Below are 23,725 nucleotides of genomic sequence, written 5' to 3' on the forward strand. Positions count from 1 at the left end.
TGGCAGGGCAGTACTGGAGAAATAAAAGTTTAGGCTTCAGGAAAAAAAGAAAATACTTTAGAAGGCTGGAAATGCTGCTCTGTAGGAAATGGGACTGTGTCCTGGAGCACTGCAAGTGAAAATGAGTGGTTTTGGGCTGTGATTCTGTGGAGGAATAGCTCTTGTGATTTGAAGTCCCCTTCTCAGTTTGCCATGTGCTCACTGTTGATGTCCACCCCTCTGGGTGTCTTTGTTTGAAAACCCAGTGGCCAGGTCCCCTGTTGTAGGTGTGTGACCCTACAAGTGGGGCTCAGTGTCCTTACTACTGATGAAATGTTTTCCCAAAAGGCAGGAAGTGACAGAGGCAGTTTTATAAGAAAACAGCTTTAGGCCGTGGTGGTCTAAGCATGAAGGACCCTCTTGATTGGATGCACTCTTGACTAATTAAACAAACCAACCACAGAAATCCCAGGAGCTGCTATCCAGCACAGGGCTCCTGTTCCCATCAGCAGGACAGGAGAGGGGTTTGTTTCCCATCTTGCTGAAGGTGCTGCAGATGAGAGCAGCTCACGTGTCAGTGGCAGGGTGGGGAGAGCCTTGGCAGAGCTGCTCGTGCTCTGCAGGGACAGGGCTTAGGAAATGACTTTTGGAGCATGTTCCTCTGGGAGGGGTGGGAGGGGGATGCTGCTGCCTTTCCCACCCAGCCCGGGCTGCAGGGGGAGGGAGAGGACCTCAGCTCCTGGTGTGGGGTCAGCCCCGGGGCACATCCCCTGGGCCCCCACCTTGTCCTCCCTTGGGGGTGGCTGAACCCCTGTGCCTGCCTTTCCCTGCTGTTCCTGCCTGACCCTGGGGCTGTCACCTCCTCCTCTCAGTGGCTTTGTGGCTGCCTGGGAACGGTGTTTTTGGCTTTTGGGGTCAAGTGAGGCTCTTGTCACATTGGGGACCAAGAGATGAAGAGCTGCTCTGCTGCTTTCTGCACACCCTGGGAAGATCTTGGCCAGCAGCAGGAGCACCCGTGCAGAACACGCATCTTTGGCTCTCTGCATCCCTAAGCAGGGCCAGTGCTGAAGGTACAGTTTTCCCAAAGGAAAAGCCTGGGAGTTCCTGCTTGGTGCCTGTTGCCAGGGGATGGGTCCAGCAGAAGGGCTGCAGTGGGCTGGTCACCTTGCATTTCACGGCACAGGAACACACAGATTGGCCTTGGCCCTCACAGGGAGCAGAAGAGGTGAATTTGGCAACTCCCCACCTTGCCATGGGGCAGGAGTGGATGTTAATGAAATAAATAAATCAGGCACCAGCTCCTCTGCTGGCTGCTTATGCACTCAGATCCCTGCTGCAGGCTTTCGTGCTTGGTTTCCAATTCCAGTGGGGAGATTAGCTTGGCGTGGGGAGGAGAGGGCTATTTCTGTGTCCTCATGACACTGACTTGACTTTGTGCTGCACACACCTCACCTGATCATCCAGCCCAGTCCTGCAGGTGTCTCACCATGAGCAATCCAGTGGCTGGAAATGATCTCCTTAACTTCAGAAGTGGCTACTCTGTGCCTTCCTGTTTTCCCTTTGAAAGCCTTAAGAAATCTCCAGTCCTTCACTTAGAGGTATCTCGCTCAAGGGTTGCTCTTCCATGGTTTGTGTTTGTTTGGTTTTTTTATTTTAAGTGGAATAAAACTGAAATCAGTTGATGACACTTAAGTGAAGGACTTCTGTGAGTGTTTGTGTTCTGTATCAGTGTCATGCTGTGCTTTAACTGCTGCCTTGGGAAGATGTGACAGAGGATTTGCAGGTCTCAGCTCCAGCTTCATCATCAGATGGGGAGATGAGGAGACTCCAGCCTCACTCAGCAGCATGGCTGCTTTAACAGAGCCAGCTCCAGCCTCAGCACTGTTATGGCAAACTCTGCAAGTTGAATGCTTTGAATGTCAGGGGGCAGCTCTGAGTGTGTGCTGGTGGAGGAAAATGAGCACCTTTGGTTTCCACCTTTGAGGGAGGCAGGTGTCAACCTCAGAGTGTGAAATGGGAAGGAGTGTGTGTGTGGGAGACAGGGTTGTGTGGCACAAGCTGCAACCCCTGAGTCAGTCAACTCTCACTTCGTGGAACTGTCTCTTCTTGTGCTGTCAGTGAGTAACCTTGCCTGGAAGGCTCTTTTGAGCTTAGTCAGGTGGGAAAAAACACACAGGAAATGCAAATTTACAAAAAAGCCCCACGATGGTGTTGGCTACACTTGTGCTGCCTTTGCAGGAACCAATCTTTGACCTGGTCAGAGTGAGCCTTTCCCTGCCACAGTGCTGGGAGGAGGGGATGGCACGGGTGCCTTGCCTTCCTTTTGGCCCCTGAAATATCCCCAGTGTCCCTGCAGGGCCAGGGGCTGTGTGTGTGTGGCAGGATGTGCTCAGCACATCTGCTGAGCTCATGGAAACTGCTCAGCTTGCTCCAACACGAGGAAGGTGCTTTTTTCTTCTGCCCTCTCTTCTCTTTAAATAAAACGGAAACCAAAATGGGATGCCTTGCAAGCCACAGACACCCACACTGCCACTTCTGTGTCACTTTGCAGGTAAAAAAAAGCTGGGGCCTCAACCCGTGCTATAGATAGCCTGACCTGTTTGTGCCAGAAGTCAATGTGCCATTTCTTGAGGTACAGGGAAGGAACCAGGTCACTGGAAAACAGGCAGCCAGAGCAGTGGGGCCAAAGTAATTTTTGGGGCTCTGGGGTCTGTGAGAATGGTAAGAAATTATGTCTGGGAGAAGGTGAGCTGTTGTGCACTTCAGGAGGTGCTCTCAGGGTGACCTTTTAGCTCCTTTAGAGGTTCATTTGCTGGTTGGATTGAGGACATACTGGTGTTTGGTACTTCCAGAGATGTCTTGATATCCATGAATCTCCCCTCTGCATTTCACTGCCCTTTGCAGACCACCTGAATCTCCCATTTCTTCTGTTGTGAGAGCAGAGGAGCTGCTGGGGGACGAGGAGCATGCAGGAGAGTTGAAATATGGGCAAGCCAAGCCGCATTTGTCCTCTACTTCTAAATCAACATCCTGTTGCTCTTTCCAGGGTGCAGTCCTAAACCCACAAGAAAAAACTTCCAGCCTGTCTTGTGAAAAGCTGAAATAAAGTTTCCTGCTTTAATAATCCTGCAGAATTAGGTCCTCATTTCAACTCCAGGTGTGTTTTGGAAAATATTTGTTCATCTTTGAGCAAACAATGGCAGAAGTGGCCTGGAAAAGGAGCGAGGTGGGAGTGCCTGTGCGGTATTCCGAGAGGCATTTCCTGCCCTTATCTCCCCTCCTTCGAGGTATTGTAACTGGGGCTTCAGATCTGCAGGCTGTGCTGCTGCAGCAGAGACTGAGATTGCCAACAAAGATACTTCCCAGGAATGCTTGCCAGGGGCAGGAGCTGAGTTCACGGGAGGTGCTGAAGAGCTTTCCAGCCCAGCGCCTGCGCTCGGGAAATGCGTCTGTCCCAAAAGAGAAGCTTTTTGGGAAGGGCATTCGTGCATTATTCTGTGGGGTTTCTGGGGACTGTGGTGAGTCCCAGCCCTTGGGGACAGTGGGCAGGAGAGCTGTGAGTGACTCTTGTGCTGTGGAGGAGCCTTGGCACCCTTCCCTTGCTTTCCAGTGCCGTGCTGAAGCCACAAGTTGGTATTTTCCATCTAAAGCAAGTGAATTGAATTTGAATTTTGAGTTAGTAGCACCCTTACGACAAACTTTGCAAGTATTTGGGTTTGTTCCTTTGCAGAACTAAAGCATTTTTTGTCACTCTTAAGTTCTTATGGGCTTAAACAGGGTTGTTTTGTTGTTTTTTTTTTTCCTGTTCAGGTCTATCCTGAAGTCCCCAAAATAAGGTTTGCAGGTGCTGCTGAAGCTGTCCTTGGCCATTTGCTGAATAAAGCAGCTTCCTGGACCTGCCTGTGTGCTCTGGCTGAGTTTGTTTTCAATTATCTGTTGGAGGAAATGGCATGTCTTGCTCTCAGTCTGCCCAGATATTTATAGGTAAGGTCAACCCCCTGTGGAAGGTCTGTAGCAGGGTTTAGTGGTGTGGATGCCTCAGCCTTGTGGGATTCTCTGGGATGTGCTGTGTGGTGTGGACACTGCCCTGCAGCCCCTCAGACTCTCCTCTATGGGCAGCTTCACCCTCTGAGAGGGATGAGCTGTGGCTTTTCCTGCCTCACCTGGGTGGGTAAGGTTTGGTGTCCTCACCATGGCTCTCAGCTGGGTCTGGCTGCCTCTCTTCTGCTACTTTTCCCACAGATTCTCTGCATCCAGTGCTTACAAGGCTGTTGCTTCCTCTCTTCTGCAGCAGCAGAGTTGAGCTTTAGCTGCCTCATTGAGGTTTTCTCAGTTGCTTGTGAATATTTAAGTTCTTCAGTCGCCCTTTCCCACCAGCACTTTCTTTTTCTTTTTTCTCTGTCCCCTCCAAGCTGGCTGAACCTCACAAGCTCTCTTCTCATACCTGGGTATTTGCTGCTTACATGGGTTTTGCACAAGCCATCCAAAGAGCTTTGCACAGGTCTGTTTGGAAAGCATTATTTCAATTTCATTGTGATGTTGGCTTTATTTCAAATGCACCTGTTGTACATCTGAAATCTGGGGCGTGTTTCCTCCTCCCCTGCAGCAGGTGACTGGACAGCTGCCCTTGTGTCCCTGGCTGGTCACTCAGCCCTGCCCAGAGGTTTGTGTTGTGGTCACACCGAGGGTCAGGAGCTGTGAACTGGCTGCTCTCACTGCTGTGCTTGTGGGTCCTGAACAGCAAAACCAGAGTGATTTAGTGTGTGGTGAAGAGAAAACCTGCAGGAAGAGAGAAATGAACACAAGCCCCGTGTTTTTGAGAGCTGAGGTGGTTTAAGTGTTATTAATACCTGCGAGCCAGGCCCATCCATCTGTCCTCAGCTGGGGCTGGGTGGATGAGGCTGAACAGCCCAGATGATGCTCCTGGTGGGTGGAATTCCCCCAGGAAAACCTGCCTGGCCTCGGGCACCAGAGGGATAGCCCTGATATCTCCAGCCTCTGGCTTCTGGGTTATTTGTGCTGGAATGTCCTCGTCTGGTGTCTGTGAGTCCCCTCTGACTGAACTGCCTCAGGGAGGTGGCTGCTGGTGTGCATCAGAGCTGGACTGCTGGGAACACCAGCCCAGGGGAGGATGGGGGTCTCAGTACTCAAACTGCTCCCAAGTTGTTTGACAAAGGGTAGCAGACACGTGGAAGATCTCTGCTCATTAAGACTTTATTCCGCTCCTAGGAGAGGGTTGATGTGAGCAATAGACGTGAAGGAGATGCACAGTGGAACTCCTGCTTAATCAGGAGGGTTTTGCTGGGATGTTTGGAGTGAGGGAAGGGGGAAATCACCAAGGCCGGTGAGAACAATTAAAGCAATTAGAGCAATTAAAGCCCAGTTAACTCAGCTGCCTTTTGAGGTGGTAGATATTACTGTTGTGTTTTCCAGCAGGCTGAACTCGCAGTGCTGGATGATATCTGACCTCTCCTGCTTTTCTCCTCATTCCAGGTTCCCACCACATCCCCATTCCCTGCCATGGGCCCTCCCCAGCTCAGCCTCAGGATGCTGGAATAGCAGCAGGTGGCTGTCATCCAGAGGACCTGTGGTGGGACACCCCTTCCCACTGGGACATCCTCGCCCTCCCCTCTGTCAGCAGGAGCCATGGATGCCCACGTGGACCTCCTGACCGAGCTGCAGCTGCTGGACAAGGTGCCCACGCTGGAGAGGCTGAGGGCAGCCCAGAAACGCAGGGCTCAGCAGCTGAAGAAATGGGCCCAGTATGAGAAGGAGATGCAGCACAAGAAGAGGAAGCACGAAAAGAAGAGGAATGCTGTGAGCAGAAAGAAAGTGTCTTTTGAGGCCAGCGTTGCTCTGCTGGAGGCTTCTCTGAGGAATGACGTGGAGGAAGGTATGGCTCTGGTGCCTGGCAGGTTTTGTCTGTGAGCTGCATGTGGTGTGTAGAGGCATCTGTGCTGCCATCCATGGACTGCCCTTGGTGTGCTGTTGGGCTTTAAAGTGTTTCCATCCCTGATACAGCTCTGAGGTCCTCGAGGCCCCGTGTGACACCAGCGTTACCTTGGTTGGCATCAGGAGTGGGTGCCTGAGTGCCAGGATGGGGCAGGAACTGTGACTGAGGTTTGGGTGAAAGAAGGCAGTTTTCATCTCTTTCCTTCTCACACTTCCTACTTACAGGAGGTGTGAAACACTTCCTTGCCTTCTGGGTGTGCCTCTCGGTGGTTTTATAGAAGTCTGTCGCAGGGATTTACATGTCGGTGTAAATCTCTTCAGCTTCCCTGCTCGAGGGCATGGATTCTGAATACATAAATTTTTTCCCCAGAATACTGGGAAGCGTGGCTTTGCTTAGTGCTTCCTGAAGAACAGAACTGCAAATCGTTCTGAAATTGGTTTAATTGCTCAATTTCAAAGTGGATGAAAGTGCTTTGCTTCTGCTACCAAATCTGAAGGGAGGAGGGAAAAATGCGTCTAAAAGTCAATAACCATTAGCCTCAGCACAGCACGGGGGAAAACCTGTGAGCTCTGGGGAGCCAGAGAGTGCTTCTCTGCAGAGGAGTAAAAATATCTCTTGCAGGAGAGCTGTAGCAGCCTTTGGGCTTGGTGCTCTGCAAGGTGGTGAAATGGTGTGATCTTCCTGATGCCTTGGCATGGCAGAGGAGGGTGCTTAGGAAACCTGGCCAGTGGAGCATCTCTGCTAAAGAATGTTGCTCTAGTTTCCAGCACCCTGTACAAGAGGCAGTGTATCCTTGCCTGGTGTGTGGGTGCAAGGCAAGGACCTTGTCTTGTGAAGAATCTCCCCAAAGTCATATCCCTGTTTCTGATCAAGCCTTTTCTGCACTGTGACTTGTCCCTGTGTGTGTGTTTTGCTCCTGTTTGGAAACAGAGTGTGGACAGTGGTGACCCTGCCTGGGCAGTGTCCTGCATTTGCCAAGCCCTATCATGGTTCAGGTTCTTTGTGCATTTGTGACCTCCCTGGGACAGCAGACCTGGGATAATGCCCTGGAACTGCAGGGTTTGATTTGTTCCTTCCTTGCTTTGGAGGTTTCATAGCTCACTCCATCTCTCTGCTGCAGTAGCCCCGTGTTTCTCACTGTGGTCTTCTCAGAGGGCCCCAGCAGTGAAGCCAGCTGTGAGGTTGTGGCTGCTGGCGTTGCCTGAGTGGGCAGGTTTGTGACTTGTGTCACCTCTGCCTGTGCTGGCAGGTATTGGCAGGTTGTGGTTGGGGTTTCACACCCAGCTGTTCAGCTGCCAGTGGCAGTCACAGTGCTGGGACTGTGATGAGATGTTTGTGTGGTGCTGGTGCCTCTGCTCAGCGCTGTGGCTGGGGCTGTGATGGGTCTGCAAGAGGCCCAACCTCATAGTTTTGCTTTCAGCTCTTTCTAGTTTGGGATCTGGGCCATTTGGAAAGAGGAAAGCTCCTGACTGTCCTACAGATGCCTTCTCATTTTTGAGGATGCAGGAAGGCTGGAGCTGTTGGTGGTCAGGGCCCTGGTGAAGGATGGCTGTGCTCCCTGAGGGCAGTGAGCAGGCAGGGCTGGTGTGTGCCCAGGCTGTGACACCAGTGCTCTGGTGGCAGGCTCCTGTGGACAGTGGTACCACTGTGTGGACATGGATACTTCACTGCTGAAGCTGCAGAGTCAAGCTTTCAGCTCCCAGCGTCACTCTTTTCCTCCTGTGAGGGAAAATCCATCACTCAGGTCTCTTTTGGCACCATAACCCTGTTGACCTCTTTCTGTGGGCAAGCCCAGGTTGTGGGCTTGAACTAGCAGCTGCTCTTTCCAATGTGATGCTGGTGATAAAACCCAAATGTTACAAAGCCACTTCCCTGCTGACAGAAAATCAATCTCCCCATCCTCTGGAGAGGACAAGGGACAGTATTCCCTGGGCATAGGTTCTTCCCAAGTAGCTGGATTTTTCGGATGCCTGAAGTATTTACAGTGAATTTGCTTTGTGCTCAATTAATTTAAGTATTAAAAGTGGTGTGTGGGCAGGTTCTGTGCCTGCTCTGCCCCCTCTGTGATGTGGGACCAGGATAAAGGGAGGAGGGGACAGCCAAACCCAGGTGCCAAACTGGCAAAATTCCTTATCAGGGAAGTGCAGGAACTCGTGGGCTTTCAGAGGTCCCAGGTGATTATTTTGATCTGTGAATCATCTTTTGTTTCCATGTGGGATGTGGAGGGGGAGGTGAAATATCAATGATTAAGAAGTGGATAAGTCAGTGTGAGGAAGGTTGGAGCTGGGGGCGCAGCTGGCACGTGTCACCTCCGAGTTGCCTCTGGTGGCTGTGCCATCACCGCTCCTTGGGACCCTGCTGTTTGTTTGTGTCATCCTCACCCCCAGAGTGGGAGAGGGGATGGTGGTAGCTGCTGTGCAGTGAAATCAGGGAGGAGATAGTGGAGTTGGGTACTGAGTTGACTCTTTGTCCACATGATGTCTGAGGCCGTGGGGTGTGTAACCACCTCCTGAGGTGGTAGTTAAATGCTGTAGGATGGAGCTGGTGGATGCAGAACCCAACCCTCCTCTTCAGGGGTCCTGAGGTCCTGGACATGCTGCTTTCACTGTCCTTTGCCTGCCTCTTGCCCAGGTGTATTTGAGAGAGCTCCTGTGTGCCTGGTGACATGTGAGAGGCAAGAAGAAATGGCCTTAAGTTGCACCCCGGGTTTAGATTGGTTATTAGGAAAGATTTCTTCACCAAAAGCATTGTCTGGCCCTGACACAGGCTGCCCAGTGCAGTGGTTGAATAACCATCCCTGGAGGGATTTAAAAGAGGCCTCCATGTGGCACCTGGGGACATGGTTTAGTGGTGGCCTTGGCAGTGCTGGGAGAATGGCTGGGCTTGATGATCCTGGAGGGCTTTTCCAGCCCAAAATTGTTCTGTGGTTCCATGGCCTCAGTCCAGGCAGGACTGAAGGCAGGGGCTCCTGGAGACCCTCAGCCCCAGCGTGGGCAGGAGCTGTGAAGGGGTGATGGCTCCTGTCTGCTGGCTCCTCACATCTTCTGCAACAGATCTGTCAAAACATCCCAGTTTTTACAAACAAGCTGCTATTAAAAGCTCCTTTGGATCTCTGCTGACAGAAGCAGGGTAGGGAGCACACTGCAAACATGCTGGCGGCAGATGTGAGCGGACAGTCACACTGGGGACAGCGAGGGGACAGGCAGTGACCCCAGACTGAGGGCAGCCATGCCCTGGGCTGCAGGCTGCTGTCTGGACCTTCCGTTTAGCAAACTGGGAAAACTCCAGGCAGCTCATGGGTGAGCCCTGAGGTGGGAGAGCAGAGCACAACCAGCTGCCAGGCTGGACCTGGTCCGTGCTCCTCTGAGGGAATAAATGCTGGGCAGAGGCACCACACACCATCACCATTTCAAGTGGAAATATGCTCGAGCCCTCACCCAGCTCTGGGCTCCATCTGAGCTGGTTTCAAAGGGATGGTGCAAAAGGGAGGGCCCCAGCCCACACAGAGCTTGCAGGGAGCGTGGTGCTGGATGCAGCCTCTGGGCTGTTCCGATGGCTGCGAAGGAGTTGCTTTATAATGCAGTAAAGGAATGCTTTATGAGCTATTCCACTGATTGCAAAGGATTTCAGAAGATAAGAAATTGCTGAGGGCTGTGGCCCTTTGAGGCTGTTCTGTGAGGTGATGGACCGAAAGCACGGAGAGGAGGCTGGTCCTGCCATTCCCAGGGCAGCACCTCGTCCCCAAAAGCAGCCAGGGCTGTCATGTCCAGGTCTTTCTACATCACTGAGCTTTTCTAAAAGAGCATGGGGAGACAAGCTGGTGTTCTGTAAACTGAAAAACAGATCCCAGAGGTGGGTAAAGTGGCTGCATGTACAGACGTGTGGCATTTGCTGTCTGGAAGTCCCTTTGCACACCTGGGCTGTTTGCAGTGGGAACTCCTGCCTGAATGCCACAAACTGCAGGTTGCTGGCATTGGCTTCAGGGTGAGCTGGGCTCCTTGGAGGAGCCAGCAGAGAAGCAGAGAGCCCAAGGGTTGATTCACCTTCCAGCAGTGCCAGAGGTGCCCTGGTTTCTCCTGCTCTGGGATGAGAGCTGCCTCCCACAGGCACCCGCCGGCGATGGCATCGCTGCAGAGTCCTTCAGCTCCCACCTCCTGGCACTTCATCCTGCAAAACTTTATCAGAGCCGGAGTGTTGCATAAAGCAGCGCTTCTGCAGGAGTTTAACCATGCAGATCCTTGTGGCTGGTGAGCCTGAAAGTGAAGGAGAACTCGGGTTTGGTGACCTTGGACTTGGCATTCGGCGAAACAGTTCCCAGTGACAGAGCAGAAGGCTCTGAGCTTGGAGCTCAGTGTGTGGGGAGGATTCCCCTTGGGAGAAAGCAACTCATTCCTATAAACACATGTCCCTGCTTCTCCTTGTGCCACCCCTCAAAGCTCCTGTTCCTGTGCTGTGATGCCCAGCATGGCTCATGCACCTTTCCAGGAGCATCCCGGAGCAGCTCCGACCACACTCCCTTTGCACCTCTCTGGAATCGACCCAACCTTGTCATTTGCAAAGGCACTTTTAAAAGAGGCCCTAATTAGTGTCTATAAATGGCTTTCTTTAACCTTTCCAAGCTGATGTGATCTGTTCCCTTGTTACTTCAAACCCTTTATGAGGTGCCTTAATTTTCCACCCACATTATTAATCTCCTGAAGCTTTTTTTTTTCATGGGGTTCCTGTGTCCAGGTCTGTTAAGTAAGTGCATTTATCTGTCTGAGAAGATTTTTCCCCTGGGTTTTGTGCCCTTTGAAGGGCTCTGAAAAGAAAAGATCTCTTATCACCACCAGTCTGAGAGTATATCTGAGTATTTGGGAATGGCTTGAGACAGGAATTAAAAGTTTCTTTTCAACAACAAAGGCATTTCTTGAGTTTTAAACTCACTGGGTGTGGAAATGGAGAGCTGTCCTCTTTAGGAAGCTGCCTGTGGGAGCCCTCGGCAATGATGGATTTTGTTAATTTTGTTAATGAGGCTTGGTGAGTCTTCCAAAAGCAGATTCACGGATTTGGGCACATTTTAACTTGGCTTTTTCATGCAGTTTGGATGTGGTGCCAACACGGGGTGATTTGCATATGGCAGCTAACTAGAGGCATCTGGGAACATGAGCAATATTGAATCAGCAACTTTCTCTGTTGTCATAACAAGCAAATATTTTTAATTTTTTTTCTCCCCTATTCTCTGAAATTCAATCAAGTGGGGAAACTATATCCATAAGAGCTTCAAATGCCAACTTTCCTGTCTCAAAATTAACACTGGAAGTCCACGTAAGGTTTTCCTGGGACGAGGCCCTTGCCCTCCCCAAATCTGCAGTCAACTTCAACAATTCATTTGACCTTTTTTTTTTTTTTTTAAACAAACAAGTCTGTTCAGAAATTCTTTTCTTTATTTCTCAAAAGTTGATCATTTCCACATCATTTCATTTTCTGGCTTTTACACTTGTGCTGCCTCCCACCATTTCTGATACCACTGAAAATATTTCTGGTGTGTTTTGTAATAGGATTACAGAGTAATGAATAAACATTGGATTCAAACTGCTTGTCCTGCCTGTAAGAATGGTCTGTTTGGGTTTAAAGTGTTTTTAATCAAACCGGGATTGGCCAATCACTGTTGTCAAGATTTTGTTTCTTACAAGAGGTAGCTTAAATCACTTAATCATCTCCTAACATTTGGCTACAGTGTGTTTTGGAGGAGAAACTCAGTGTCTCCTTGGTTGCATGTGCACCTAAATGCCAACTGGACATTTCCTTGGTTTATTGCTGCTGTTAATGCGTGAGGAAGGCTCCTGCCTCCAAAGGAGATCTGGGCAAGAGGGAGGAGAGGCTGGAGCTCCTCAGGTTGTGCCTGCAAGGTGCAGTAGGTAGGATATGTCAGGTCACCATCTGCTCTCCAGCCCTGCCCGGCCAAATCACGGCGGGGAGGGCTCAGGCTGCAGCAGCCGCCTGTGCTGGGAACGTCAGACTTTTGTGAGCCCAAGGCAGATTATCAATGGGACCTTAATTCAACCAGGTGCCTGGAGATGGCCCTGCCTACAGGTGCTAAATCAGTGGCATTTAACCTTTCCCTTCCCTGTCCTGGCTGCTCTGTTTGCTGTGACGTGGAGGCAGCCCTGCACGCCTGCTTGTGTCCTGGTGTCTACAGAGCTGCCAAATGTCCAAGCCTGGTACTACTTACTGATATGTCAGTGGCTCTTTCTAGCCTGTAACTGCCCAGCTTGGTTGTGCTTGTGTTTTCTGCTGAGGGCACCACTGCCTGCTGTGTCCAGGACGGGGCCAAGGCATAGCTGTGGGTGGATGGAGCACTGGGAGCAGCACATCTGGCTCCTGCTCACTGGGATGACAGCTGGAAGGGCTCGTGCTACAGCCCAGCCAGAACCTTGCCCTAGGAGTTGGGACATGGGGGTTTTTTCCTTGCCTGCTTGGCTGCCTTCCAGGTGAGTGTTGTTGCCTGTGCTCCGATTCACCCTGTGGTTTGTCCCACTGCAGGAGCGAGGAGTCGGAGAGTGTAAACAGCAGCTCCCTCGGGGCCCTCTGGTGTCTTCTGTGTAATGAACAGCACAGCCCAGAGTGAAATTTGGTCTGCTTTCTCTCCCTGGCTGTGAGCTCTGAGAGCCAAGGCTCTGTCCTGCTGTGGGGCTGCACTGTGGGGTTTAATCCAGGATGTAGGGCATGAGCCTGATTGCTCCTGAGAGCTCGCTGGCTTTTTGCAGCATCATTCTGTTATCAAGAGTGTTTTGTAAAACAGCCCCCTGCAGAACAGCCCACAACCAAAAGCACAGGTCTGCAGCCATGCATCTGACTGATCCTTGCAAATGAATGTTGGTGGAGAAATGAATACTTTTGGGGGTGAATCCTTCTTGCAGGGTGAAAGCTGATGTTGCTGCTTTACCCCTGGTACAACTGAAAATGTGTTTTTCATCAAGAACTTGCCTGTAAGCCGTGGTTGCAGGCTCTGCTTTCTGCCCCTTTCTCCTGGTCAAGGAGAACTTGAAAAGTGGATTAAATCTATTTTTTTTCCAGATTTAAATTCCTGCCTTTCTGGAGTGAGGCCAGCTCAGCTCAGCTGGTGTAGATTTCTCCCTCCTAGAATCATGGAAAATAGAGGTTGAGAGGGCCTCAGGAGGTCATGTAATCCACCTCCTGCCCCAAGGCAGGATCAACTGTATCTAAAATGCTTGCTAATGAGGGTGGAGTTAGGTATCTTGGTGTATTTATAGGCATCTCCAGAACAGCAGAGCCTATCTACCTGTGCAAGTAGCCCTGCTTCTCATTCAGTTGTGCCTATTTTTCCTACTTGCTTATATTTATCCTCCTTTTTTATTTTGCTTTGCATCTCATCCTTACACTTATTGACTGGGAGGTTTCCTACTTCCGTGAAGAATGCTCTAATTCTTTCTTTAATAGCAGTTGCTATGGCAGCTGGTTCAGGCAGTGCCTTATAGCCTAGTGCAGAGCTGCTTCTACAGACACTTCCACTGCTTGTTTTTTTTCCTCTGGAGCTTGGCCAGATCTTTGTGAAACGTTATCATTCACTGGAAATGTCTTGAGAAAAAAATAAAATTAAAAAAAAAAAAATCAGATGCTGATATATGAAAAATCCCTAAGCCTTGCCCACCCTCTAACCCAGCACTAAAGGATGCTAAATAGGCCAGGAAGCCGACTGTTTAATTCTGGCTGCTGGTGCATTTGTAATCAAGAGCCAAGATGCAATCAAGCACCTTGCACTCCCTTTTAATTCAGGGAACAAGAGCCCATGTGCAGCTCTGAGCTCACATGCAGTTTCCACTGAGGTCCCTGCAATTTGCAACTCTTTGTTGCTGGATTTGGCCTCTGGAGTCCCTGGGTAGGGTGAGGTAGGCTGGCTGCAAGTGCCACTCATGTGGGAAATGGGCTCCAGTTACTCTGGGGTGTTTCTCCTGCTCTCAGTACGTTTTTATAACAGTTTGCAGCATTTCTCAGTTTGGCCAAGGTTTTCAAGCTAAGCCTTAATTCACATTTCCCTGGTGGTCTTGTCTGCTGTGCTGGGCTTTGCTTTTAAAGTGGCAAAAAGGTCCCTGCCTTGAGTGCAAGAGCATCAAGCCCTGAAATATAATGAGGAACTTCCAAAGTCTCATTTATCTTTGTCTGCCTTTACCTGGCTGACAAGAGAAATCCTATTTGTTAAAAAAACCCTACAGTCCTCCATAATAAAACCCCAAGCTACTCACCCACCAAAAAAAACAACACTCACATTTTTTTTAGTCCTAAGGGCTACTGCTATAGAGTTCATCTCTAAAAAATGGTGACTAGAGCAGGAATGAACCTCTCAGTCACTGTCACACCATTCTCCTTGCTTGCACCAGCCCTGGTTTAGCCTGGTTGGCAGCTGATGGTGCCCAAGGCAGAGTTACCTGCACACAGCTTCTGTTTTGTCCCGTGTTACACCTGGACATATCCATCATTTGAGTGGGTGAGGAAGATTGTGGCACCTTCAAAGTATTTCCATTTGGAGCAGCAAGGGTTAGAGGTGAGGTGCTGACACTTCCATGGTTCTGGTTGCAGTGAAAAGGACTGAGACACAATGGCTTGGTGTGTTCATGGTCTTTTAAATTATTTGATCTGAAGGATTCTCTGTGTCAAACCCATCCTTATCAATAACAGGATTTTTTTACCCAATTCAACAATATTGAATGAAAAATACAAAGGCCTTGGACAGGAATGAGCAGCTCTGCTGCACCAAGGTTTCATTGCTGCAGGGTGTGTGTGGTTTGCCCAATGACCTGGGACTGGATTATCCCAGTTTCTGACCCAGAGATGGGGCTCCTGAGAAGAGTTTAAAGACTTTTATTCCATTTTCAGTCTCATATGAAGAATGAGACAGTACAGATGTTACAATTCACACCATCACGATCAGAAGCCAAACTATTTCCTAATTACAATACATTATAAATGGTTTTTGGCCTGTCAGCTTTTGCCACAAAAGGCTTAAATGCTTTTAAGCCAATCATCTAAAATCACCCCTCGTGGGACCTACTACAGTGCACCTTTCATTGTTCTATTTCTCTGAAGTATCTGGTCTATTTGCAGGGCCATCCTTTGAAACTTGTTTCTAGTTCCATCTCTCTCTCAACAGTGACTGTCCTATTCCATGGCATTTCTTTGTCAGCACACTTTATCTCAGAGTTTGCACACAGATACACACTACGTGAGCCTCCTGTCAGGCTTTGAGAATTCCCTAGAAATCCATTCCCCACGACAAGGAATTCACCTGGAAATCCATCCCAGCTCACAGCCTCTTGGGGCTGGAAGGGAGCAGTGACCCTGCAGTGCAGAACAGCCACTCCACTTAGGGGTGTGGAGAGATCTCCTGGATCTGTCTGCCCACACTGGGATCACATTTTACCTGCTGTCAGAGAGGACAGGGGAGGTCTGACCTGGGCTGCTGTGATTAACCCTCTGGAGAGCTCCACAGGGACCAGCACCTCCCTTAGGAGCCTGGGGCTGGGCAGCACACAGGGCTGCCACTCTGAGAACAAGTTTCAACCTACTTAGAGCCCAGACTCGTCCTGTGCCTCTCCAACTTTTCAGACCTGGTTTATTTTATCATTTCAGATCCTATCAGTTTGTCTTTAATTAGCAAGGCTAGAGCAGGGCTCCATGGGAGCTTAAATGGGCCTCTTGTTTTAATTAAAATTTTGGTGTAACAGCCTGAAATAGCAGGTGTTAGAAAGAGCCAGAGCTCCAGTGAAGGAGGACAGTCCCCGTGGATCTGCAGTGACATCCTCCTGCCTGTCAGGCACTTACCACAGGGGTTTCTTTCCTCCTGAAGCTGATGCTGTCACAACAGTGATGTAAGGCCTGAGTGTGATAGGAAGTTCCAGTCTAGGCTGTAACCAGCCTGCTGCTGGGTGCTGTGCCAAAACCACAGCACGTCTGGTTTGGGAGGTGACACTGGGTCGTGGAGAGGTGCTGGAAGTCCATTTTGCTTTTATTAGAAGGACAACTGAGTTTAAAACCTCATCTGAAAGGGCACCTAAGCACGATTCCTTGTGCTTTCATGGGAGATTTATTTCTTATAACTTCAATCATGCAGCTGTGAAATAGCTACAAAAAAGCTGCTGCTCTGCCCCCTGGCCCAAATTACTCTCATTTGTGGCAATTTTCTATCACTCTTCAGAGCCAGGAAGGCTGTCATCTGACTGCAGGTCAGCACTGCATCTGTGGCATTAATTCCAGACTTGGGTCATCATTGCACTGTCTCAATCAGTGCTCTAGGATTTGCCACGTGTTCAGTAATGAGAATGTTTGAAGCGTTGGCCTGTGAGTTACCCTACAGGGAACAAGTGAACAGGAAATATTTCTTGCTTTGCTTACATCCAGAGGCTTGTCTTGTAGCTCAAGGGCAATATTTGTTGGCTGATTTTTCCCCTGTGAGGTGGGATTGCCAGCTTGGGTTGCAGGTAGAGGTGGAAGGAGCTGTGCCCAGAGGTGTGGCCATCTGCCTTTGCTTGATCCTCGTGCCATTCTCATGGGGCTCAAAGCTTCCACAAATGTGGCTCACTCAGCTGTCCTGGGCCAAGCTCTGATAGGAGCACCTTCAGCTACCACTGACTGGGGCCTTGCTGTGGATCCCTGAGCATTTTGGCACAGAGCTCTAGAGATATTTGGGTATTTTGCCTTCACTGCAGTTGGATTTGGTCACCTAAAGCACTGTAGGATACAGAGTCCACGTGAAGAACACTCAGCTCCTTCCTGCTGGGTGTTGCTGTACAGACCACCCCATTCATCACTGCCCCATGGTGTTAAAATTTATTGACGTGGCATTTTGAGCCCTTTAGGGATCACCCTGGGCAGAAGCAGCATTCCCAGCAGCAGTGCAAACACCCTGTGTGTGCCATGGGGAGGAGTGGCTCCCTGGAACAGCCAGTCCCCAGTTTTGGAAGCTGACCCCAGTGCTGTGGGCTCCCCACCCTGCTCCTTCCCTTCCTGCAGGAAGGGCCTGTGGGTTTTCCAGCCGTGGAACAGGAAAGAAGTGGGGATCCTGTTTACCTACCCCCTGAGCTGCCCACATCTGGTTCAAGCCCATGGCTGTGGCCTGGTTTGCCATGTCCTGTTTCTGCTGGACCCTCTGCTGAGAGCTCCTCTTGGAGTGTCCTGTGGGGACTCCTGAGGTGTCCCAGCTGGAGACACATTCAGAACCTCACAGGCTGAGCCATGGGCTGGAGCCCAGCACTGGCTCCTGTGTGACTGGGACATGAAAATGACAGCTTGGTCACCCAGGGATCCTGGGAATGCAGGACACAGGATCGGTGTTCACTGGCACTGCAATGGGCAAAGTTGGTTTTGCCCTGTCCCAAAACAGCTTCTGGGTTAGATCCTGATAACATCCAACACAATATCAGCTCCCTGGGAGGTGTCAGGTGGGATGTGACACATGCAGGAACGTGGAGGTTTGGTGGGACTCGTGCAAAGTGTCGGCTGTGTTTATCTCTCACTAAAATATGAGAGGACTTTGGGCTCTTTTATCATGGGCACTCCTTTGCTCTTGTTGGGATGTCTGAATTGTCCAGCTAGAAGCCAGGAGACATGGAGCTGTGAGAGGGTTTGCTGGTGGAAATGCTCATGGAGTAGATGAAAGGGAGGCTGGAGCTGTCAGTGCCAGAGCAGGATGCACACTGCAGGAGCAGGGTGAGTGGTGCAGCCTGTCTGCCTCTGGGACAGCAAAAACCTCTCTGGATTGGGCACAGTTCGTGGTGTAGAGCGATGGTGTAAACGCTGCCCTGGGAGCATAGGTGTTTCACCTGAACAAAAGCGTCACAGGCTCGGGAGTGTGTTTGCTTTGGAAAAAGCCGTGTACCTGTGCTCAGGCATCCCCTGGGACATGCTCAGCTCTGGAAAGCAGCAGGGCTGCCAAGAGCATGTGGGGACACAGCCAGGGTGGCCTTCTGTGAGACTGCTGGTGGCAGGGAGCTTTTGTGCTGACATTATCCCTGGGCACTGAGTCGTTCCCCTGGGGTTTGGGGACAGCAGGAGTGTTCTCTGGAGCTCTTTCCCCTGGCAGCACGGTGCCTGTTGCTGCAAAGGCACTTACCCTGGGGATAAGGAGGAGGCAGTGGCTGTGCTGGGCATGGCACAGGGTGGCTGATGAGGAGCCCAGAAAGTCACTGGGCAGCTGCATTCAGCTGGAAGGAGCCCGTGGACAGGACAGGACAGGACAGCAGTGCTGGCTGCTCTGGGTAGCACTGGGCTCTTCTCAAAGGCAGGAGGTGACGGCTGGTGCAGGGAGCAGGGTCTGTGTCAGCCTTCCCTTGGGGCTGTGTGTTGTATCCTGCAGAGTTCAGTGCTGCAGCATCCCAGCAGCAGCCCTGATGTGCTGTCAGGGCCCAGGGAGCCACTCTGGCCTGGCTGCTCAGAGAGCTGAGCACGGCCACAGCCAGTGCTGGCAGCAGATGTGGTGCTGTGTGAAATGGGCTGTGCCAAAAGCCAGGCTCTGGCCATGCATCCCTGCCCTGCTGCAAGCAGGACAAGGTGCCCCGAGCAGGGAGGATGGCACTGCCAGCAGGCACTGACTATCACCTACTCTATTTAATTGAATTTGGGAGGCTTTTTTTTATGGCCTATTTTAATTTTTTTTTTTTTTTTAAAGACAGTTGCTTAACTGGGAAAGTAAACTGGAGAAGAGAAGCTGTCCTTGTCTAAAAGGGTCTACCCTTAGCCCATAAATCTGGGCCAGATCTACTGGTACATGCTGATGCTTTCTGCAGCCCTGGAAAGGAAAACAGGCATAAATATCACTTTACAGCTGTTCTGCTTTGCTCCATGAATCTGGATCAGTGTCTCTCTCCCTCCTAATCGGGTTAGTTTTCTTTTGATCTACCTCTGTTAAGGAAATCTAAACTGATTTAGCTATTCCCATCCATTTTCCATTTGCCTGATGGCTCTTTCCACAAGGCTGTCTCAGCTCTACCCTAATTACTGTTGAGTTGTCTGATGCTGTAGCAGGTGACACTCTGCTGTAGAACTTTGTAAATCTTAACCAATACTCACTGGGAATTTTTTTGGCAGATGTTTTGTTTCATTTTTGGGCAGATTATTTTTAAATTGGCAAATGCACCAGGCTTAAGGAGAAGACAATTGCTACTAGCTGCCAGAAAGAAAACACTAATTATCAATCATGTTTTATTGAGCCTCTGTTGAACTGATTTGCTGTAGAAAACATAATTTTCTTGTACTCTAGCTTCAGGACATCTGATTTTTGAGAGTTCTGCTCTCTTGATAGCAGTGATGTATGATACAGCATAGGAGAGAGGAGAAAATTAGCTCAGGATTAAAATCTGTGACATTTTGGGGTTTTAATCACCAGCTTTTAGGGACATAAAACCATTTTCTATGCTGATGTGCCATAAAACCATTGCAGACACATCTTCCTTGTCACTTCTGCATGAAGAGCCTGCCCCTGCACGTGATTTACTGCGGAGTTCAGTGAATGCCATGGCTTGTTTGTTTGCTCTCAATAGTCCCAGTTTTCAATGCTGTGAGACAAGATAAGAGCAGCTGGGGGAAATCTCAGTGTTGCAGCCTTGCTGTGGGGCCTGGCTGCCCTTCCTGTGGCTGGGAGCAGCAGCAAAGCCCTGACTGCCTCTGGAATCACCCGCGTTGTGCCAGGCTGCTGCTACAGTCATTAAGTAAATCAGGTGTTTAGTGAGTTATTATCCACTGTGCTTACATGTGATGGCTAAAACCTCTCTCACTGTGCTCCTACTGTCTGTAACATGCTCAGACTGCCCGCTGGGAAAGGCAGGTGGGAGAAAGGAGCATCTTCTTGTGGGTTTTTTATCTTCTTTTCTTCTGGTAGAGCTGGGATTAAAGCACAGGAGGTGCAGTTTCGTGTTCTGACTCGGTTGTTTATTTATTTTTATCTATAGCATAGTCTCACAAATTGTGAGTTCCAGCCAACAAGGTAGAAATTTGCTCTGTCTCTATCTCTCTCCAAGGTCTTTTAAGCACTAATTACCAATAACCAGATGACACCTATATTATTTATACTTTTAACCCAATAACCAACTACCCGTGGTCTGCAATGCAGACCTTTTCACCCAGTTACTAAACATCACCCAAAACTGTGAAGAAGAAGGTGAAAGAAGAACCTTGTCTATGCTCTAAATCCTCCATCTTGCTTTATATATATATTACTATATTCTAAAACCTTAAACTCTAAGTTTTTCCACCGTGTGATATCACACACTTCTATTCCAGCTCCACACCCACAATCCCAGTGCTATCAGTCAATTTTGGAAGCCTTTTCCACAGCCTCAGGTCAAATGCAGTGTTCTCTTGAGGGTCAGTGCCTGTCAGCACAGAAAGTCTGAAATTCTCAGCCTCCAAGGTTCCAACATCTTCCCAACTGGCTCATGCAGCCCCTTCTCCACTGCAGACTGGGCTGGTTTTTCTCTTGAGATAAATCCAACAGGACAGTTTTTCTCCAGGTTTTTTTCTTGTGAGAGGGCAGTGCCATGTGTGAGGGAGGTGCTGTGCCCTGTGTGGCATGGACACGTGGGAGCTTGGCCCAGGAGTGTGGCCAAGCAGCACTGGTCAGTGGGTCAGTACAGCCTGGCCTCTGTCCATCACTGCTGGGAATGTGCTTCATCAACAGCACATCTCTCCTCATTTCCAGCAGGACTGTAGGAATAGAAGGGATTTCCAGCCAAGGAGCTTGTCATTCAAACCTAGTCCACTCTGAAGAAACTCCTTGGTTTAAATATGCTGCTTGGGGAAGGAGGGATCAGATGGTTGCAAAGCATCTCAGAAATGCTGACAGTGTAAGGACTCGTTATGAGGGCTCCTGTTCCTTTTACAGTCCCTTGAAGAACCTCCTTTTAATGCTTTTTGGAATTTTACTGCAGAACAGAAACCCAAGGGAAGGTTTGTGCATCTTGCTGAGCTGCTCTGGGGCTCAGGTCTGTCCAAATTTGGGGCTGTCCTGGTTGGGGTGGAGGAGGAGATGGCTTTGCTTTGCCTCTTGTCCCCTTCCCAGGGTGACTGCAGTTCCCAGCTGCTGTGATTTGCCTGTATGTGCTGAGCTTTCATCTTTGCTTTTATGGGTGCTTGATTTGTTAGACTCTCTGGTGCAATATATTCTTCCTATTAATGTCTTTGATGCTGCTGTGCATCACAGGCACAAAGCACCTCAAACCAATCTGGTTTGTTGGCTCTGTGCAGAGAAAGAGCCCTCCTGAGGAGCTGGGGTTGCACTGGAGAGCAAGGCTCCAGCAGCAAAGAGCTTAAAGCTGTCTGTCCCAAATCTCTGTGTCACCTGGTTGTCACCCTGGTCCTCTGAGCCCACACAGCCGTTCTGTCCCCAGAGCAGGCTGCCTGCTCCACCAGGGATGTGTGTGCTGGGGAATGGTCCCTTGCTCCAGGCCTGCTGGTGCCCTGTTTTGGTGGTCCTTGTGTGTCCTTCAAGCCAGAAGTGGGTGGTGATATGTGGAGAACATGGCCACCAAAACATCTCCATCCTTGAGTTGTAGGTTATTGCAATTTATGCAACCAGGGCCCATTTTAAGTCACTTTTTGCTGGTGGTTCTCTTCCTCCCCGCTCTGCTGGCTGCAGGAGAGGCAGCAGTCCTGCTGGGATGTGGAGCCAGGCTGGGATTACAGCTGTGGGAGGTGGCAGCAGCCAGGGCAGGAGATGTGTGCAGCCCTCACGTGCTCACTTCTCAAAGGGGAACAGCTAGAATTTGGTTCAGGGTTTGTAGGTCAGGTCTCCATTACACAACTGAACTGGTTGCAGCTGCTCGTGTCAGATCCAGACCTCCTTGGGTGCTCCTGGTGGGGTGGGCTCCTTTCCCTGGGAATGCTGCTTTGCCATCAGATGGGCACAAAGAAACAGGAATTCTCTTGTAGCACAAATTGGGTGCTGATGGAGGGTTGCAGTAGGATTGCCTCAGCCTGTGAAATGTGGGAAACATATCAAAAGCATTTTTTTACAAACAACTGACTGGAAAAATAATAATTTTCTTTAAGCCTGTGTATTTGCCAGACAAAGGTGAACCAAAAGCAGCTGGGGAGGGATCTTGTGCTTGATCACAGATCTGGCAATGAGGCTCAGTTCTCCTGCATCTCCCAAAACAGACCCAGGTGCTCTTGGCACAAGTCACACTGAGCATGTGGGGGATCTCTGCCCATGCCTTCAGGACAGCAGTCCGTGTGTGAGGAGGGTTTAGTGAGGGACAGTACAACCCTCCTACTTCATTTCACGGGAGATTAATGGTCCATGGTGTGTCCAGGAACCAGAACACTTGGATTGCTGTCCTCATGAGGATCTCTAAGGGCCCTGGCACCTTGGCTAGCCAGCCCTACTCCTGTTAATGAAGGGCTTGCTCTGAAAAAAGGTGTTTAGGAGGATGCTCCAGGTCTCTTCTGCTGGGTGTTGGTCTGCAGAAAAACAGCAGAAGCTGCTGGAGTTGCTCAGTTTTACTCTGTGCTGGAGATGCTGAATGTTTGGATGAGGAGCAGGAGGAGCCAGGGCAGTGCTGGGTCCAGCCCCAGGGATGGCACAGGGCTGCACATCTGCCCATTCCTGTGCATTCCCAGCCAGCTCCTGGTCCCCTTTGCTGTCACTGGGATCCACCTCTGCAGCCTGTAATCAGTGCTGTCAGCAGAGCAGTGTAAGCAGCCACTTCAGCATTAATTACTTTAATGAACTTATCAAGTTGGGTTGAGCTACTAAAGCATTTTGTTGTTCCTCTAAATGTTCAAGTCAAAATATTAGACTGCAGGATTGATGGGGGATGATGCAAAGCTGGAGCCTGGCTTTCCTCTTGTCTTCAAGAGGAATCTTCAATTCGGGGTTATTTAATATATCATGAATATATATTATTATTATTAAAATTATACTATATGTTTTACTTATTCTATTTATAAAATTTTTATATTTGTTTTCTATTAAAACTATATAAAATTTTATATATATATATAATATAATATGTAAATATTGGTTTTATATATATAATATCTAGTTAATTTGATCCTGTAGTCTGTTCTCCTCAAGCAGCACGGCAGGTGAGAGTAAGGAGTCTCTCTCCCTTTACTCCTTGGTGTAAGGGGGGCAGTGAGCACATGGCAGTCTGCTGTTCAAGCCCAGAAGATGGATGTCCCCATTCCTGCTCTGTGACAGCTCCAAGGTGGTCCATGGCTCTCAGGCTCCTGGAGTGTTAAATATGTAATGAAAAAATCCCCGATAAGAGGGATCTGCTGGTGAGGGAGCTTTCAGAAACAAACTGATGGGATAAAATGGCTCATTAACAACACTGGGTTTACTACAGAAATAAGCAGAGTTTTCACTGCTGCTGGGAGGAGAATGGTCCTGCTGTTGCTAGTGGCAAAACTTAATGGGGAATTTTAATGGCTGTTAATTATTTTGCAAACTGCCATTTTATTGGGAAATGTGATATACTTTGGCAAACTGAAGCTGTTCTCCACTGGTGCAGAAAGGAAAACTAGAACTCCTCTGAGCTGCCTCTTGCTGCAGAGGCTGGGGGAGGCTTTTCACTTGCAATTCTGACGTGGAGACTTGGTCCTTCATCCCAGGATAAGGGTCCTCTCACAGGGATGAAGGGAGAGAAGTCAACAGATGGTTGGACTTGATGATCTTAAAAGTCTTTTCCAACCTTAGCAATTCTATGATTCTAGGTGGGATGTACTGTGCTCTCTCTGCTCCCTGCTGTTGCCTGTACCTCCGTGTTCCCAGCATCAAGGAGCTGTGGCTTCAAGAGA

The 23,725-nt window shown here is 49.7% G+C and overlaps 1 protein-coding gene across 1 annotated transcript in view; it reads left to right on the plus strand.

Annotated features, from left to right (window-relative positions):
• Window positions 1-3,796: 3,796 nt before the first annotated feature.
• Window positions 3,797-23,725, plus strand: part of PPP1R16B (protein phosphatase 1 regulatory subunit 16B) — a 40,926-nt gene continuing 20,997 nt past the window's right edge. The window contains exons 1-2 of the mRNA XM_066330576.1: window positions 3,797-3,963; window positions 5,473-5,872. Of these exons, the coding sequence (XP_066186673.1) occupies window positions 5,626-5,872 (247 nt within the window). The 5' untranslated portion in view covers window positions 3,797-3,963; window positions 5,473-5,625. The remainder of the gene's footprint in view (window positions 3,964-5,472; window positions 5,873-23,725) is intronic.

Source organism: Sylvia atricapilla, chromosome 16 (genome assembly GCF_009819655.1).
Source record: "Sylvia atricapilla isolate bSylAtr1 chromosome 16, bSylAtr1.pri, whole genome shotgun sequence".
NCBI lineage: Eukaryota > Metazoa > Chordata > Aves > Passeriformes > Sylviidae > Sylvia > Sylvia atricapilla.